The 15,227-nt window shown below is 40.5% G+C and overlaps 1 protein-coding gene across 3 annotated transcripts in view; it reads right to left on the bottom strand.

Moving 5' to 3' along the window:
* The window catches only part of kcnq1.2 (potassium voltage-gated channel, KQT-like subfamily, member 1.2), a 180,861-nt gene that overhangs the window by 152,178 nt on the left and 13,456 nt on the right, over positions 1-15,227 (bottom strand). For all 3 annotated transcript variants that reach the window (XM_034084524.1, XM_034084525.1, XM_034084526.2), the window contains exons 3-10: positions 15,095-15,185; positions 9,901-10,027; positions 8,579-8,657; positions 8,390-8,486; positions 6,899-7,039; positions 1,634-1,744; positions 1,271-1,366; positions 366-503 (exon numbers count right to left, since the gene is read on the bottom strand). In XM_034084524.1, coding sequence (XP_033940415.1) covers positions 366-503; positions 1,271-1,366; positions 1,634-1,744; positions 6,899-7,039; positions 8,390-8,486; positions 8,579-8,657; positions 9,901-10,027; positions 15,095-15,185 — 880 coding nt within the window. The remainder of the gene's footprint in view (positions 1-365; positions 504-1,270; positions 1,367-1,633; positions 1,745-6,898; positions 7,040-8,389; positions 8,487-8,578; positions 8,658-9,900; positions 10,028-15,094; positions 15,186-15,227) is intronic.

Below are 15,227 nucleotides of genomic sequence, written 5' to 3'. Positions count from 1 at the left end.
AACTGTTGAAACAACATCCCTAATATTCATCTGGCTGCTACTTAGAAATTATTTATCTATTTATCTAATATATCATATTCCAATAACTTGCATATAGACTCTTATTGCACTATTTCAAGCTATTTTTCTTTTTGTATTTACTATTTACTATATTTTTCTGTTTACCTGTTTTATTGTGTTGCACTGTTGGAGGAGCATGTGACCTAAGATGTTCAGCTATGTTCGTACGACAAAATACAAAACCTTGAACCTTTTATGTTATAAAGGAAAGACCAATATTTTGTGAAAAGAAAGTTATCCTTTCTAAAAGCCATGAGCCACACAACACCTCTGGCTTTTCATTTAAGGTAAAAATGGAAAATTACCGTGAGGTTTAGCTTCCTGATGTTGGGGCTGATGCTGTCGGTTTCCACCGTGGTGACCACCTCTGGAGTTAGAACGTACATTTTCCATGTGACAGCACCGCCGTTTGGTTTCTCCGCTGCATAGCACCTCCAAAGTGTCTGAGAGGACGGGTGATAGCACAGAATAAGTGTTAGTGTGTATGCCGTGACTTACTGTACATAACATGCCATCATTGTCAGATTTTCCTCAATGTCCAAAAATGTTTACCTTGGACTACGGCAGTGATGTAGCAATATTAACCACTAATGTTTTCACATGTAACAAGCACTTTATTATGCACTAACCTATGAAAGGCGCTGTACAATCGAAGTAAATAATATTCAACAATGCTTTAACCTTTATATCGGCAGTTCTATTATAACCATTGTTTAATCACACAAAAACATTTTTCATGGAGTGGATTTCTGCACAAGGTGTCTTTGTGTCACAAGTGTCTAGACCATCTGTTGTTGTGCCTCAGTGTGTTCGGGTAATTGTAATCTTTGTAATAGTTAGTTTTGGTACAACATAGCTGCTTATTCGTCTACCGTTTCACACTTGGCAAGTAAGAGAGAGCTCACCTTTCCCAAGGCTCAGTAAGAGCTTGCAGACAACAAATACCGTTGCTCTTTAATTCTCAATTTCCAATGTTTCCTTTCACGAGCGAGATCAAGAAAGTGCACTCTAGAACTTATAAGAACAATCAACTTGAGAATGTGTTGCCATGCCTATTGTACAACACAAACTGCAGTATAAGGAACATGTGTCTGTTGGTAAATCATTGTGAACTGTGTCTGACATTGTTTTGAATGTATAGCTTGTTGATTATTACACTACATTTTCTAAGGCTGAGATGCCTTACATGTATGTGGATGCTCAAGTGTACCTGTATGAGGCAGGCTGCAGCGGGGATCTGTCTGTTGAAATGCTTCTGCCTCTGCTTCTGCTGGACCTTCAGGGCGAAGCCTGAGCCCAGGATACCCTACATCACAAAGAATAAAGTTGCAAGAGAACAGATTGGAATAATGTGGTAACATTTAGGATAGATGGTGGAAATATTAATGTAGAATCTCACAAATATAATCTATTGAAAACAAAGATGGAGACAAAAATTATCAAAATGTGCTTCAACACATTCAGATAGCACTGCTTGAGTCAAAACGTTGGAATAAGATTGAAATGTCCTACTGTTTTTCATATTTCCTACTGATCATGAATTTTGTTTGATTCAGAGTGAAATGATATTTACAGCAGGCAGAGCGAAGAAGGAGATGGCGAAGACACTGAAGCAGGAAGCAATGGCCTTCCCTATCCACGTCTGAGGAATTTTGTCTCCGTAGCCGATTGTAGTGACAGTCACCTGAAGACAGAGAGTGGATTAAGTTTCTCTTACATCTCATATAACGATCATCAGACAGAATGCAAGAGACATTCAATAATACATTACCCTGCCCTTTACTGGTGATGTTGAAACTAGAGGGTGCCTGTTCATTATCCTGCCTTAACCCTAGATGAACCTTACTGAGGCCTGTCCGCTCTAAGAGTATGAAGTGTTATTAATTCATTTACCGCTTTTTCATGCTGAATGACTTTTTTCCCCCAAGACATTTATGAGCACATCTGTGGTTAACATAAGATTTAAAGTCGTGCTTTGGCATGATTCTTTATGGAGAATCTACATTTTACAGATTTGTCCATTAAATCAATTGTATAAATGTAATTTGACTAAGAATTACATACAACTTAATTCAGAGATATATTAAAATTCCCTCCTGTAATGATCTACTGACGTAATGAGATGTCAGTGAATGCACAGCTCTCGAAGCGTTACCACAGCAGTCTATAACACAAGATAATAGAGAGAAAGTTCATCAGCAGTTCTGGCCTCGCTCCACCACCGTCAGCGAGGGCGGGGCGTTTGAGGCTCTTGCTCCTCAAAGGAAATAAGATTCCCAACCGCTTATCCTCAGTGAGTGTAGGAATGTGCCGGGTTGAGGGGGGAAAACAAATACCTCTTGCATTTGCATGTACACCCACTCTGAAAGCCGAGCCAATTCTGACACATTCAGAAGACTCTTGGCTTACCTCGGTGTCTATGGAGTATCGCCGCGTGAGCCGCTGTTGTGCGCTCACACAAAGCGGCTGATGTAAGGTGAGATACTTAAAAGGGCTTTGGGAGTAAAAAAGAAGGAGTAAGGGCGGGAAGGGCTGGATGTAAGTTGGGGGCGGGTGGAGAGCTGGGGGATTTAATCCCTCATCCACAAATCCGATGACTAAACAATGTCCTCCTGACCATCAGAGTGGAATGGTCTACTCAACAACACCCCTCTCATTCAGGAAGAAAGGGTGTGTGGCAGAAACCTCCTCATGTCTAAACAAAGGTCACAGACCTGGTCTTTGAATGTGTTTAAGAGTGCAAGTGCACTTATTTATGCATGCATGTTTGTAAATGTATGTATGAATGTTTTACTATATGTGTGATAACGTGTAATTTGGAAACTACAAAATGGCGAGGTTATCACTATCAGCTCCAGTGGTGGAACATTTACTCAAGAAGTGCAAATTGAAGTATTTGTACTTAACTTTACTTTCCTGCCAATCGACTCTATTACAACTCAAAGCTAAATATTGAACATTTTACCCAACTATATTTATTAAATATATTCAAATGTGTCTTGTTATAAATTAAAGTACCCAACAACTTGTACAAGTATAGCTTTTTGATAGATGAAGAGAAAGATAATTGGCTTCTATAAACATTTAAGACATGTTTCAGATTTATTTTTTGAATCATGACCCATCGGTCGATTTTGGTGATTGACACCTCTTTTGAACCGTTAGAGCCAATAGAATTGAGGGGATGTTCCTAAATCCATCTAAACATTACCATGGGTGAATGAGAGTGATGCGCAGCCAGCATGCCCAAAACCGGAAGCTGGGTTACAGCTCTCATACACTCTATATGAAAGCTAGTCTTATTGACATAAATGTTATGATGGACAGAGATGGGGTCGTTACTAAAAAAAAGTAATATATTACATATTACATATTACTTCAAAAAAAAGTAATATATTACACTACTTCGTTACTATCTACATAAAGTAATTCGTTACTTTACTCGTTACTTTACTCGTTACTTTACTCGTTACTTTACTCGCAGGGCCGGCCCGCCCCTCCCTACAGGCAGATCACGCAGACTGCTAAAGTTTCAAATGTTCTCTTTAGTTCAGTTTCCATTGTCGCATAAGACTGATCCAGATAGCTCCTGAATGTTTTCCTATCTGACCATGGCTGTCCTCTGTCTCCTGCTATCTGACCGTGGCTGTCCTCTGTCTCCTGCTATCTGACCGTGGCTGTCCTCTGTCTCCTGTTATCTGACCGTGGCTGTCCTCTGTCTCCTGCTATCTGTATATTTTGCGCAGTCTATCTCTGCTCACGCTGTTGCGTCAGCGTGTTCTCCTGCGTGTTGGCCATGTGTTGCACTGGAGCCAGACTTCAGCCGAGCACCTACGAACTGCGCATGCGTGAGTGGCAATAACTCTCCTTACCAGCAGGCAGCGGTAGTGTGTATTCGTCATTCAAAACAAGCAACAACCGGAAAACAGAGAAGAAGATCAGACTACGTGTGTGATATAAATAAACAACAGCTATGTGCGTTAGCTTCACCTAGCATGTGTTCTTTGCAGGTGTTTGTTGAGGTTTGATTATGACTGATTTTAGAAAGTAACGAAGTAACGCGTGTCGGGGCAATGTTAGTAACTGTAGTGTGATTACTGGATTATAAAAGTAGCGCGTTACACTACTCCGTTACCGACAAAGTAATATTATTACAGTAACGCGTTACAAAGTAACGCGTTACACCCAACTCTGATGATGGATTATCAGTAATCATTTCAAAGAGACACAGAGACATTGGATTAACCTTCAGCAGCGTTTATATGCATTTTAATGCCCTTGAACACAGAAAAACAGCAAAGGTAAGACGTATTGGCCGTTTTGGCCCTGGAAAGCTAAGTTGTGTGTTGTTTGGGTTTGCCTTCGCGAGTTTAGGTCGCACAGTGATGATACTTATGCCATTGGAATCTGTGCAATCTCAGCTTTCATATGATATGTAGTCTGTTCAGATCTGATGAAGTATACAATATTTCTACTGTGAGTTATGTGCTAAGTAAGTTAGCACCCTTTCGCTTAGTGCTAATTCAGAGGCTTGGCGTTAGACTTTCTTCCCGTTAAGTGGGTATGACACATTAAATGTTAAGAAGCCCTGAGACACAGTTTCGTGAACATTTCGTGAAGAAAAGAAACGGTTAAACTCAGAACATTGGGGGTAAAGGCTTAACAATCTCACGGTCAGTCAGAGAAACACAAGACCCAAATAAAAAAATCAATTACAAACGCCTTCCATCTCTTCTGTTTTCGCCAACGCTTCGGGAGCATCAATTGTGTCCAATGTAGCGTTAGCTAGTGTAGCAGATCCCGCAACAACATATGCTGTTATGTCCAGTCATCGTTCTTATGTTGAACATTTACTTTGTAAGCAATTATGGGACGTATTTCTTCTTTCTTGGCAATTTTCCTTCATACTTTCTTGCCGTGAAATAGGTCTTAAATTATATTCAAAGTGGTCTTAAAAAGTCTTACATTTGAGTTGGTGAAACCTGCAGGAACCCTGTATTTAACGTTTTTAATGCAGGATGTTTACTTTTCATTGTTAAATCTTTACAATGTGGTATAAGTACTTTTCCAAAAGGATCGGAATATCTTTCCCACCATCAGCTATCAATTTCCTCATTTTGTATTTAACAATGTTTCCTGGGTAAAGGTAGTTCAAATTAAAAACAGCCATTTCCTAACCATTAGCAATTGGCAGGAGAGGAACAGAGGCAGGGAGAAGGGGATATGAATCATGGCATTGGCTTGTCCTCCCGCTGAGCCCTGCACCTGCACCTCCGAATGTGGAAATCATGCCAAGAGAAGGAATACACGCTGGAGGAGCTTAGCATTCTCCAATCATTGCAATCTATTTCAGAAAAGCGTACACCCAAAACCATTGTAATGGCTCTCAAGTTTACAGTCTCAGAAAAACAAAAAAGGTGCTAATCCCCAACCCTGATTATTTTCTCAACATTGTGATCAGAGCAACACAAACAACAGCTTTTTATTCACCGTTCCATAGAGTAGTGAAGAACACTGTGACCCCTCTAACCCTTGTTACATAAAGGGCAGTAATCCCACAATTAAAGTTTTAATTAAGGGAACTGACACTTTATATTGGTGCTCTAAAAGTTCTTTGAGGCAAAGAGCCCAGAGGTGAATGGTTTATTACCGTCTCTTTGTGGCGTGCTGATCCCCTGCACAAGGCAGCCATAGGTCTCTCATTACTCTGCGCTTTCAATTCAAATGTTTAATTAACTGATGTGGAAACCTGAGCCTCCGAACTGAGGGGAAACCAGCTCTACGCACGAAAAGCATCAACACACCTGCATCTGTGTTGAGTGTTGCATGATGCATGCTACACGAAGAGCCAATTAGGAAAATAAAAACACAAGGGGGCTAATAATTGGTCTAACTAGGGTGGGCCGGCGTCTCATTTTCCCTGCTCAGACTTCACTTGAGAGGGCATTGTGCAGAGTCTTTGTTACGGAATTTTAGAGAGAATAATCTTTTCTTATGTCCATATGATGTGGCCTTTCAAGTATGGACGCTACGTCGGGAAACTCAAGTAGTATTCAAAGTTTAAAGTAATGTAAGTAAGGAATGCCGAATCCAGATCCTGGGAACAATTCTGCTGGAAGAACATAATACGATATTTTGTCACTCCAAAATGTAAATCTATACAGCAGGGTTCTCAGGAACTGGGTAAATGTTGGCGGCATTGTGGCAAACCAATGCCAGTACACTTTTATATGTTTTGGTGTCCCACTTTAATCATTGGCAGAGGTGAAAGAAAAAAACTATTAATCTTGGAATGTATGTTGAAAACTATTTTGTCAAATGATACCTGACAATAATCCAGGACAAACTCATGGCACGAGATGAATACCTTTATGAAGCACTTTTCTTTTTGAGCAAAAAAGCCATCATATGTAAACTGCTGCAGGAAGACTCGCCACCTAAGGATGACTGCTTGACAAATGTCAATGAAATATGGTGTATGGAGAAAATGATAGATTACAGGGACCACATACTCCAAAAGGAGTAACCTACTAACCGGCATTCTCCTTTCTTATAAAAGACCTGTAATATCTTTTATTTTAATTATCCAGAATATTGTATATTGTTTACATTGTATATTTTTCATTTTATTTGTAATTGTTAATTCTCTTTTCCACTTTTTTAAGTGTTTTAAGTATTGTAAAGTATATCTATCTATCCATCCATCTATCTAGTTAAAAACCCTCGCTCAGTAGAAATATCTGACCAAAAAACACCAAAGAAAATTTCAAAACAGAAAACAACAGTTTAGGTCTCGTTTCTTCCATACTATTCATTTCCACTTCAAGCAGTGCCTTACCACGCCCCACCACAGGGCATCGGCGTAGCTGGCGAAGCCCGTCTTGCCCTCCTCATCCACAGCATCCTTCTCCGCCAGGTAGACAAAGTAGGAGGAAAAGATCAGGCCCAGGAAGCCGATGTACAGTGTGGTGATCAGCTCCTGCAGAAACACAGGTCGAAGAGGAGTGTATGAACGTGTGAAATAATGCTCTAGGTGTTACAGAGTCAGGTGGTGACAGTGCACATCAGCATTAACTCAAAAAACATGTTTTATGTGATCTGTGAGTGACGTGCGGTGAGCTGCTGCTGACTGACGCCAACCTTCCTCGTCCTGCTTAGTAAAGGGTGTCAGTTTATCCTTGACGGATTTATCTGTTTGAGGTTCACTCTTGAAGAGAAGATTGCAGCCTTATTATGCTGGAGGTGTGAGATTGCACAAGTTGGACAACTTACTGACTTTCATGAGTGCTTTCACTTAGGTCACCCACCACCTTCTGCATAGCAGGAAGGATAAACAGGGTGTGGTTGGTTATTATAGCCGCCTACTATACAATGGTTTTGAATCAGTTAGACCTGTGGCAATTCCACCAAAAACCAAACCAGTCAGTGAGAGTGTGCTCAGATAAAGAGAGGGGATACCACGAATAAGTCTGAAACATTGAAAAATATTATTTTTGCTACAAACGTGAAACAATTTTCCTTCACATGAGTTTACTCAGCGCCACATGACTGGTTTAACATTTGTATGGTTGGAAGTCTAATCCTACAAAGCCTTCTTAGAGATATTTACCTACATTAAAAGTTACACTATGTAACCAGAAGTCTGCAATCAGTATCCAAGCGTATGTATTTTACTACAGTTAGAATCCAGCAATTACAAAGCAAGCCCTTCAATACCAAAATGCTATTCTGTGCACACATCCTAACATGCCAAGTCTAATCCTTTCCCCCAACTTATTGACACTGCTAAAGGCAATAGAGTTCCACTACACAGAGCACATCATTTGATAAAGAGGTCACCTGACAACAGTGAGATGGAAACCAACCACTTTTGGCTCAACTTGAACTAAAAAAGAATTCTTGACCTTTGCACGCAATCCTCACTGATCAGTCCGGCTCTGCTCATGCATCAAATAGTCATGAATGTCAGATCCGACTTTATCCAAAGAACACGGTCTACTTCAAGGATTAAGAAAAGAACACTACATCCTCTGACTTCATGTCTATCAGCGTAATAAAATACAAAAACAACCGCCAGGATACGATCAAAAAAGGAAAGGCTACCATGATGATCTCTCTTCCTTTCCTTATAAAGCCATGGGATTAGATATAATAAGAAGTAAATTACTGCAGAACCAGGGAGGGGGAGTGGGGTCTGTGCACCCACTAGAAAAATCCACAGCTGAGTAATGCATTAGTAATGGCTTTTGTTTTCCAAGCCATATAATAAGAAATAATGCTAAAAACAAGCAAATAGTTTCACCATTCGTCTGAATTATTTTTAACCTACCTGCCGATGGATGAAGACTACAGATCCCAGGAGCCTCCACGTTCCTCCCTGTCGATCCACGTGTAGCATACGCAGGATTTGGAGGAAACGGATACCCCTGCAACGCACAACAACACCTCATTATCTTCTGTTCTCTGTCCAGCTACATGTATGATATAATGATACAAAGGAGAACATAAAGCGCTGTACCTGATGGCAGAGGTGGCAAACATCTGGCCATTGGACCCTACACCAAGCACGATGAGTGAGGCAATGACCACGATCAAATCTGGGAGAAAAAGAAACACGGGAGATAAATCAGGTTGTAAACATTTCAGATTCAAGGAAATAATATACTGAAGTAAAGCCTAACATTGCTTGAAAGGTCTAAGTCAGGGGTGTCCAAACTACGGCCCGGGGGCCAAATGTGGCCCGCGGACCATTTTGAATAGGCCCTCAGCAAAGGAAATACAGTATGGCCCACAAATGAAACTTCTGCTTGTCTTATATTGTACTTCTAAAATATATCTGTTCAAATATCTAACACAGTATTAATGTGTAGCCACAATCTTCTAATAAATTAAGTCAATTCAAGTTGAAAACATTTTCTAACAAATCTAAGTTGATAAGAGTCTAATAAGTCCAATAATAAATGTATAACCTTGAAATATACCCTTCATATTTTCTCTTATTATAAGCAATCTGAAGCTCCTGTTTTAATAAAATGAGCTCCCAACACAATGAATGAAACCCTCTGGGATGGAGGCTGTTTGTTTCTTAAAGGGGACCTATTATGCAAAATCCACTTTTTTGTGTCTTTTCTACATAAACATGTGTCCCCTCTGTGTAAAGAGATTCTGAAAGTTTCAGGAAAAAAGATTCGCTCACTTTTTGTCCTGATCCATTTGTATAAAAACCTGTCTGAAAATGAGCTGATCAGATTTTGGCCACTTTATGATGTCATAACGATTTGTTGGCTTGAGTAACCATTAGCCAATCAGCAACCAAGGTAACCCCCTTGAGTAACTCCCCCCCCTTATCACCTGAATCTCCTCCTAGAGCACCATTGTGTTCTTTTTAACCAAATCTCTCTCAGAGGGGCGTGGGGAGGGGCTCCTTATTTTCATCTAAAGTAACAGACAGAGAATCAGCACTTTTGAAACGGGGCTGAAACGGAGAGGATTATGGGATACTGCAATGATCTGTTTGGTGTTTGGAGCCAAACACTTCAGAAACATGTTTTGTATATATCTGAGACCTGTAATATATTGATGAAAAACAGTATAATAGGAGACCTTTAAAGCATGTTCAAGTATCAAGAATAATTTACCTACATTTGATTGATTTTTCTAATTTATGACTGAACCTACAGTATGAGGCGATAAACCTCTAGTGAGTGGCCAAGCCCTTCGTATATTTGTGGCCTTAGGTGAAAAAAGTTTGGACAACACTGGTCTAAGTTGTTGATCGACAAGGACAAAACAAGACATCCGTTGTATTAAAGTGGTAGCAAAGGAAAAGGCCAGGTGCACCTATGATTGATATGGGCTTCCTGATAAAGCGCAGACGTCCTTTGATGCCTGCATACTTGCTGCGACAGCCTGACGACCACAGCCGGACCACATACTCTGTGCCAAAGAACATCACCAGCACAATCTCCTGTGGAGGACAAAGCAAACATACAGCAAGGGGTTACATTAATCCGTTGGTACCGAGACAATAACTGTGAAGCACATACAGGATTACGAGAGGATGTGGAAGTAGATAAGGTATCATTTCTAAAAGCATAGATAACACTATGCGCCATGCATTAGGACTAATCTAGAGGTATTTATCAAGCCATTATTATCAATCACTTAGATTTATGATATGATATGAATGGGTAATGGCAGGTGTGTGAGAGAGAGAAAAGGAGACACTAAGGTGGTCTAGTGGTACTAAGACCACCCAAATACGCAGGGGGGAAAGATGGAGGTTGATAATATGGCTGATGACAGCTCGTATTGAGACAGGGTCAATGGCTAAGTGATTGAAGCAACACAGAGAAACACCATCACGCTGCTGCCTAACGGATATGAAAGCTAACTAATCAACGTGCTATCTTGTTAGAATTGTAAGCCGTTCTGCAGCACTTGAAAAATATAGTTGACTATACTGACTATGAGAAAATGGGGGCTTGATTATGAGTTTTAAATCATATGCACCTGCAAATCAGTTGAGATTGTGCTCCAATAAGTGCCATTATGCATTTGTTTTTCTATTACGAGCACACGTGTTGCCTCTGTGAATTCATTAAGCCCGTCTGACGGAGATCGTTTTTCTGGCCACCGTGCACGCATAATATTTAGCCACCGTACTGTCTGCTGAGCCCTAAGGCCATATGGGTGGTCATCTCGCTGATTGCTTGAACTGGCTGCTCCCTGACCAGCCCTCGTATGAAACTTAATACCACAAGCCCTGCTGCAATAACACAGCACCACAGAGCCCCCAAAACAATGACCTGTCAATCAAACCAGACACGACTTTGGCTGGAGAAAAAACTGTCAGCACAAAGACAAAATGCACTGATGTGAAGTGATAGTTTTTCAATAGAACAGTGAGAATCCATCTGAGATTTCCATCAGTGTTATCATAGCGAAAGGAGAGGAACAGAATGATGGACGGATCCCTTTTGTTGCTTTGTAAAGGTTCAGTTTGCCTGTCTGTTAATGAATCAAGTTCACAAGCTCTGCGCTTGAGTTGTTTGGCATGGGCTGTCTGCATTAACAAAGAAAGAGGAGGAGAATCAGGCAGAAATGGTTCAGTAAATCTCTATAACGTAGCCTTAATCAGACTCAATTACCATTTTGTTTCACTTTACTTATGCAGATTTGAATCGCTGAACCAATTAAAGATGTTTGAGGACATTCAGAGTCATAGACTAAGAAGCAGACACTAACTTAGATAACTAAAACATAAGCCAGCCATAGACTTATTGTTTGTGTTGAAAAGTGTCAGACTCGGTTTCAAATCGCTGTCGCTGTGTCTACTGTACACAACACTGTTTGGTAAATTCTGACTAAAAGGTCTAACTTATCCTTTACTTACAAATAAGGTTTTATCTGCACAAATGTTTAATAACCTCCATGTATTTTGGACAGCAGGACGTTTCTTTTTCACAAACAAGGTACAAACTTATGATAAATGCATCCTTCTGTAAATACAAAACATATGATGTTGGGGTTAATATCATAGGAGGTGTATTAAATAAATAAAACGCATACACTTAAACTGCCCTACAGTCAGACCGAAAACTCTCACCAACGCCAGAACGAAGCGGTCACTGAGTCCCAATTCATCGAGTTTAGTAATTATGACATCTGGGTTACATTTGAAAGTCAAAGGAACAAATGAATTTGGGGTATTTCAAGGGATTAGTCATAATAATTCCCTAAAATGGGTCATCCAGATGTTTTCGTATTTGGCAATTTTATGTTTACTGAAAAACAGCCGCTTGTTCACGCAGCGATAATCTAGTCAAGCCAGGCGAGGGTGAAGTTCATTCAAAGAGCTGCTGGGGAATGACGGTATCAGATGAAAATGTGATTAGATTGCTTCATCTGTGTGTCCCACTATGAGGGACTGTACGTATGCACACACACGCACAAAGTCATTCATTACATCTCGATGGTCCTGGGCTTTACAAAGCTTTCGCAACTTATAGATGGAACATCATACAGTAAAACACCCTTGTTATTAATGTAGGATTGCAGGTGGAAATGTCAATCCGGTTTAAATTGCACATGCTTTGTTGGAGGCGAGTTATTTAATATCTCTGATTTAAAAAGGATCTTTTTTTTTGTTCCACTCCTGTTTAACAATTCACAAAACATGTACAATTTGATCAGTTTATATAGCCCAAGATAGAGAGGAGGAGAACACATGATACTTCTTTTACCTGCCCCTTACTCAAAAGTATGTCAATCAAGGTTGTCGATACTTAGACAATTCAGAGCATTTAGGACTCAGTTCCAACACCAGCGATGACCGAGGGGGAACATGGAGGGGGGGGGAAATGATGTATCATGACAATGTCGTGGACCATGGCGTCATCAGTGGTAACCAGCATTTGGATACAGTGAAGAATGTGGGGAAATAATTGTCCACACACAAAGACCGCATCACATGCACTACCATGCACGTAAACGGAGCACAGAGGAACTTGTGATGTCATTCTCTGCTCCGGACGAAATCACTCCCCTATCTTTACATACTTGTTTGCTGCCATATCCATGCTCTGATTGCTGTTTGTAGGACCTAATCCGATATTTGATAAGGATTTTCTTTAACCTCCCAGTCACGAATAATCACACTTGCACCTCTCTACAATGCATGTGTGCACCTACCTGTATTGTGTACACTGTGTGTGTGTATTAACAAATATATCAAAACCAGAGTGGAGAAGTGAATTTCCCCCTAGGGTGATAAATAAAGGTTAATCTTCATGACAACAATATTACATCTCATCTACAATTAGTACACTTGTAGCTGGTAGTCAGTGTTGCATCTCTGTTGGAAACTTTTTACACTGTATGTGTATCTTCACTAAATACTGTATTGTCCTATGAGGACTCAAATGTCATGTGTTCCTGGTTATACATTGTGTCTTATTTGAGTAGATACTTGTCCGATTCCACCTCTCCTATTACTTGTTACACTCTTATGATAACATTTTCACATTATCTTTGGTCATGATTTGTAATCTATCCATTTTTTGTAGAGTGCCTTTAGTAGAGATTTACAGAAAGGGGAAAACAGAGGACATTGCCTAAATGTCCGGATCTGGCTTCGAACCGGCTTAATAGGCAGCAGCTTGCATATGGGGCCACCAGCTCTAACACCACACACACACACACACACACACACACACACACACACACACACACACACACACACACACACACCACACCACACCCACACACACACACACACACACCACACACACACACACACACACACACACACACACACACACAACACACACACACACACACCACACACACACACACACACACACACACACCACACACACACACACACACACACACACACACACACACACACACACACACACACACACACACACACATCACACACACACACACACACCACACACACACACACACACCACACACCACACACACACACACACACACACACACACACACACAGTAATCTATCATTTAATTGGTAATCAAACGTTTTTTCTTGTCTTTTTTCAAATCATTAGGAATGTGTTTATCTAAGCTGCATAGCTCTGCCCATACATGCATAGTGAGGGCACAATAATAGATATGTCATACATTTTAATTCACAAAACAACGAAGAGGACCCGGTCAGAAGAGAGGACAAAGAAGAGATCCATGTCACATGCATGCCTCTGTTGAATGAACATTTCTGAACCAGCAGCTTTACTTTGGCAGCTGCACTGAAGGCCAAATATCCTCAAGGACTAATGTCCCCCCGCCATCCAAAACAAGCAGCCTGTGATTCACAGATGTCAGCTAACCCTGAAGTTTCTAAGTATAGCTACTACCACCACGACACGCCACCATGTCCCCATTTACAGGGCTCCACCCCCTCAAAAGCACACATGGAAGATAAGGTATTATCTTATCTGACATTAATATTGAACCAAAAGCATGAATATACATCTGGACACAGGTGTACAAATAAAAAGGTTTGGCAATTTAAGTGGAAAGACTAAGTTATTTGGAGTGCAGAAATGTTACATTTATCTTAACATCTTTACAGGGCTGATTTCGCTGTTCTCTTGAGTTATAACGCGACAGAAAAAAGATAGAAGGTTGATGGAAGTAGGAAAGATAGATGGAGAAAGGGAGAGAAAGAGGGTTAGAGACAATGATAGAGAGCAGTTGGCTCTTCCTGGGTGAAAATAAATGAATAACTGTGGTGAGGAGAGGTGGTGTGTGTGTGTGTGTGTGTGTGTGTGTGTGTGTGTGTGTGTGTGTGCGTGCGTGCGTGCGTGCGTGAGATGATGCAAGCTCTTTGTAGAGTTTCCGAACAGCAGCCACGGTTGTAAGCCCTGGACTTATTGCATCACTTATGAGTCTTAATAGCCTAATGAGACACGAAACAGTTAATTTACCAGCAAGTATCGGCATGCACAGTGTGTTCTGCATAACTAGTGTAATCAGAAAAGGTTAAAACAGTGGTTCCTGACCCATTGTAATAATGTAAAATATGCACACTTGTTTAGTACTGTATGCACACGTGTTGCTCACTACAGAGATTTGGATGAATGCGATGCAAGCTGGAAGCTGTCGTGTGATGGTATTTGCAAAAACTTCAGTCTTTTTTTGATCTTTGTAAAATCTTTGAGCTTGGGTTTAAGATGGCGGGAAGAATTCCCTCCCAGACAAGATCATCTGTCTCCATCTTGTGGATAAAGAAGGGTACTTCTTTTAAATCAAGGTTTAAGACTTTTTGCCGCTGCTTTCGATTACATCACTCACTCTGACCCTCCTATTAATTAATGCACCTGTTGAAGTATACATGTATAGGTCTGCAGGTTGTTCAAGACAAGAAGAGAATATGATAAATCTGTTACAAACATGTATGCGATAATACGAGCAGCCACTCATAACTTTAGACGTTAGTGATTTATGAAGATGCTTATGGTTGAGCCTGTTTTTGGAGTTGTATGAAAGTTTTATGATGACTCACCATCCATAAGAGAGTTCCGGTGGCAAATTCTGCATATTGCTCTATTGTGGACAGGACACTGAAGATTAGACATATGAGGACCATGACGAAGCTGTAGGGAGAAAAAAACAGTTTCTCCAGTCAGTTATCATCA

The sequence above is a fragment of the Pseudochaenichthys georgianus genome, chromosome 6 (assembly GCF_902827115.2).
Source record: "Pseudochaenichthys georgianus chromosome 6, fPseGeo1.2, whole genome shotgun sequence".
Taxonomy (NCBI): Eukaryota; Metazoa; Chordata; class Actinopteri; order Perciformes; family Channichthyidae; genus Pseudochaenichthys; species Pseudochaenichthys georgianus.
This window is presented reverse-complemented; position numbering and strand designations above follow the sequence as displayed.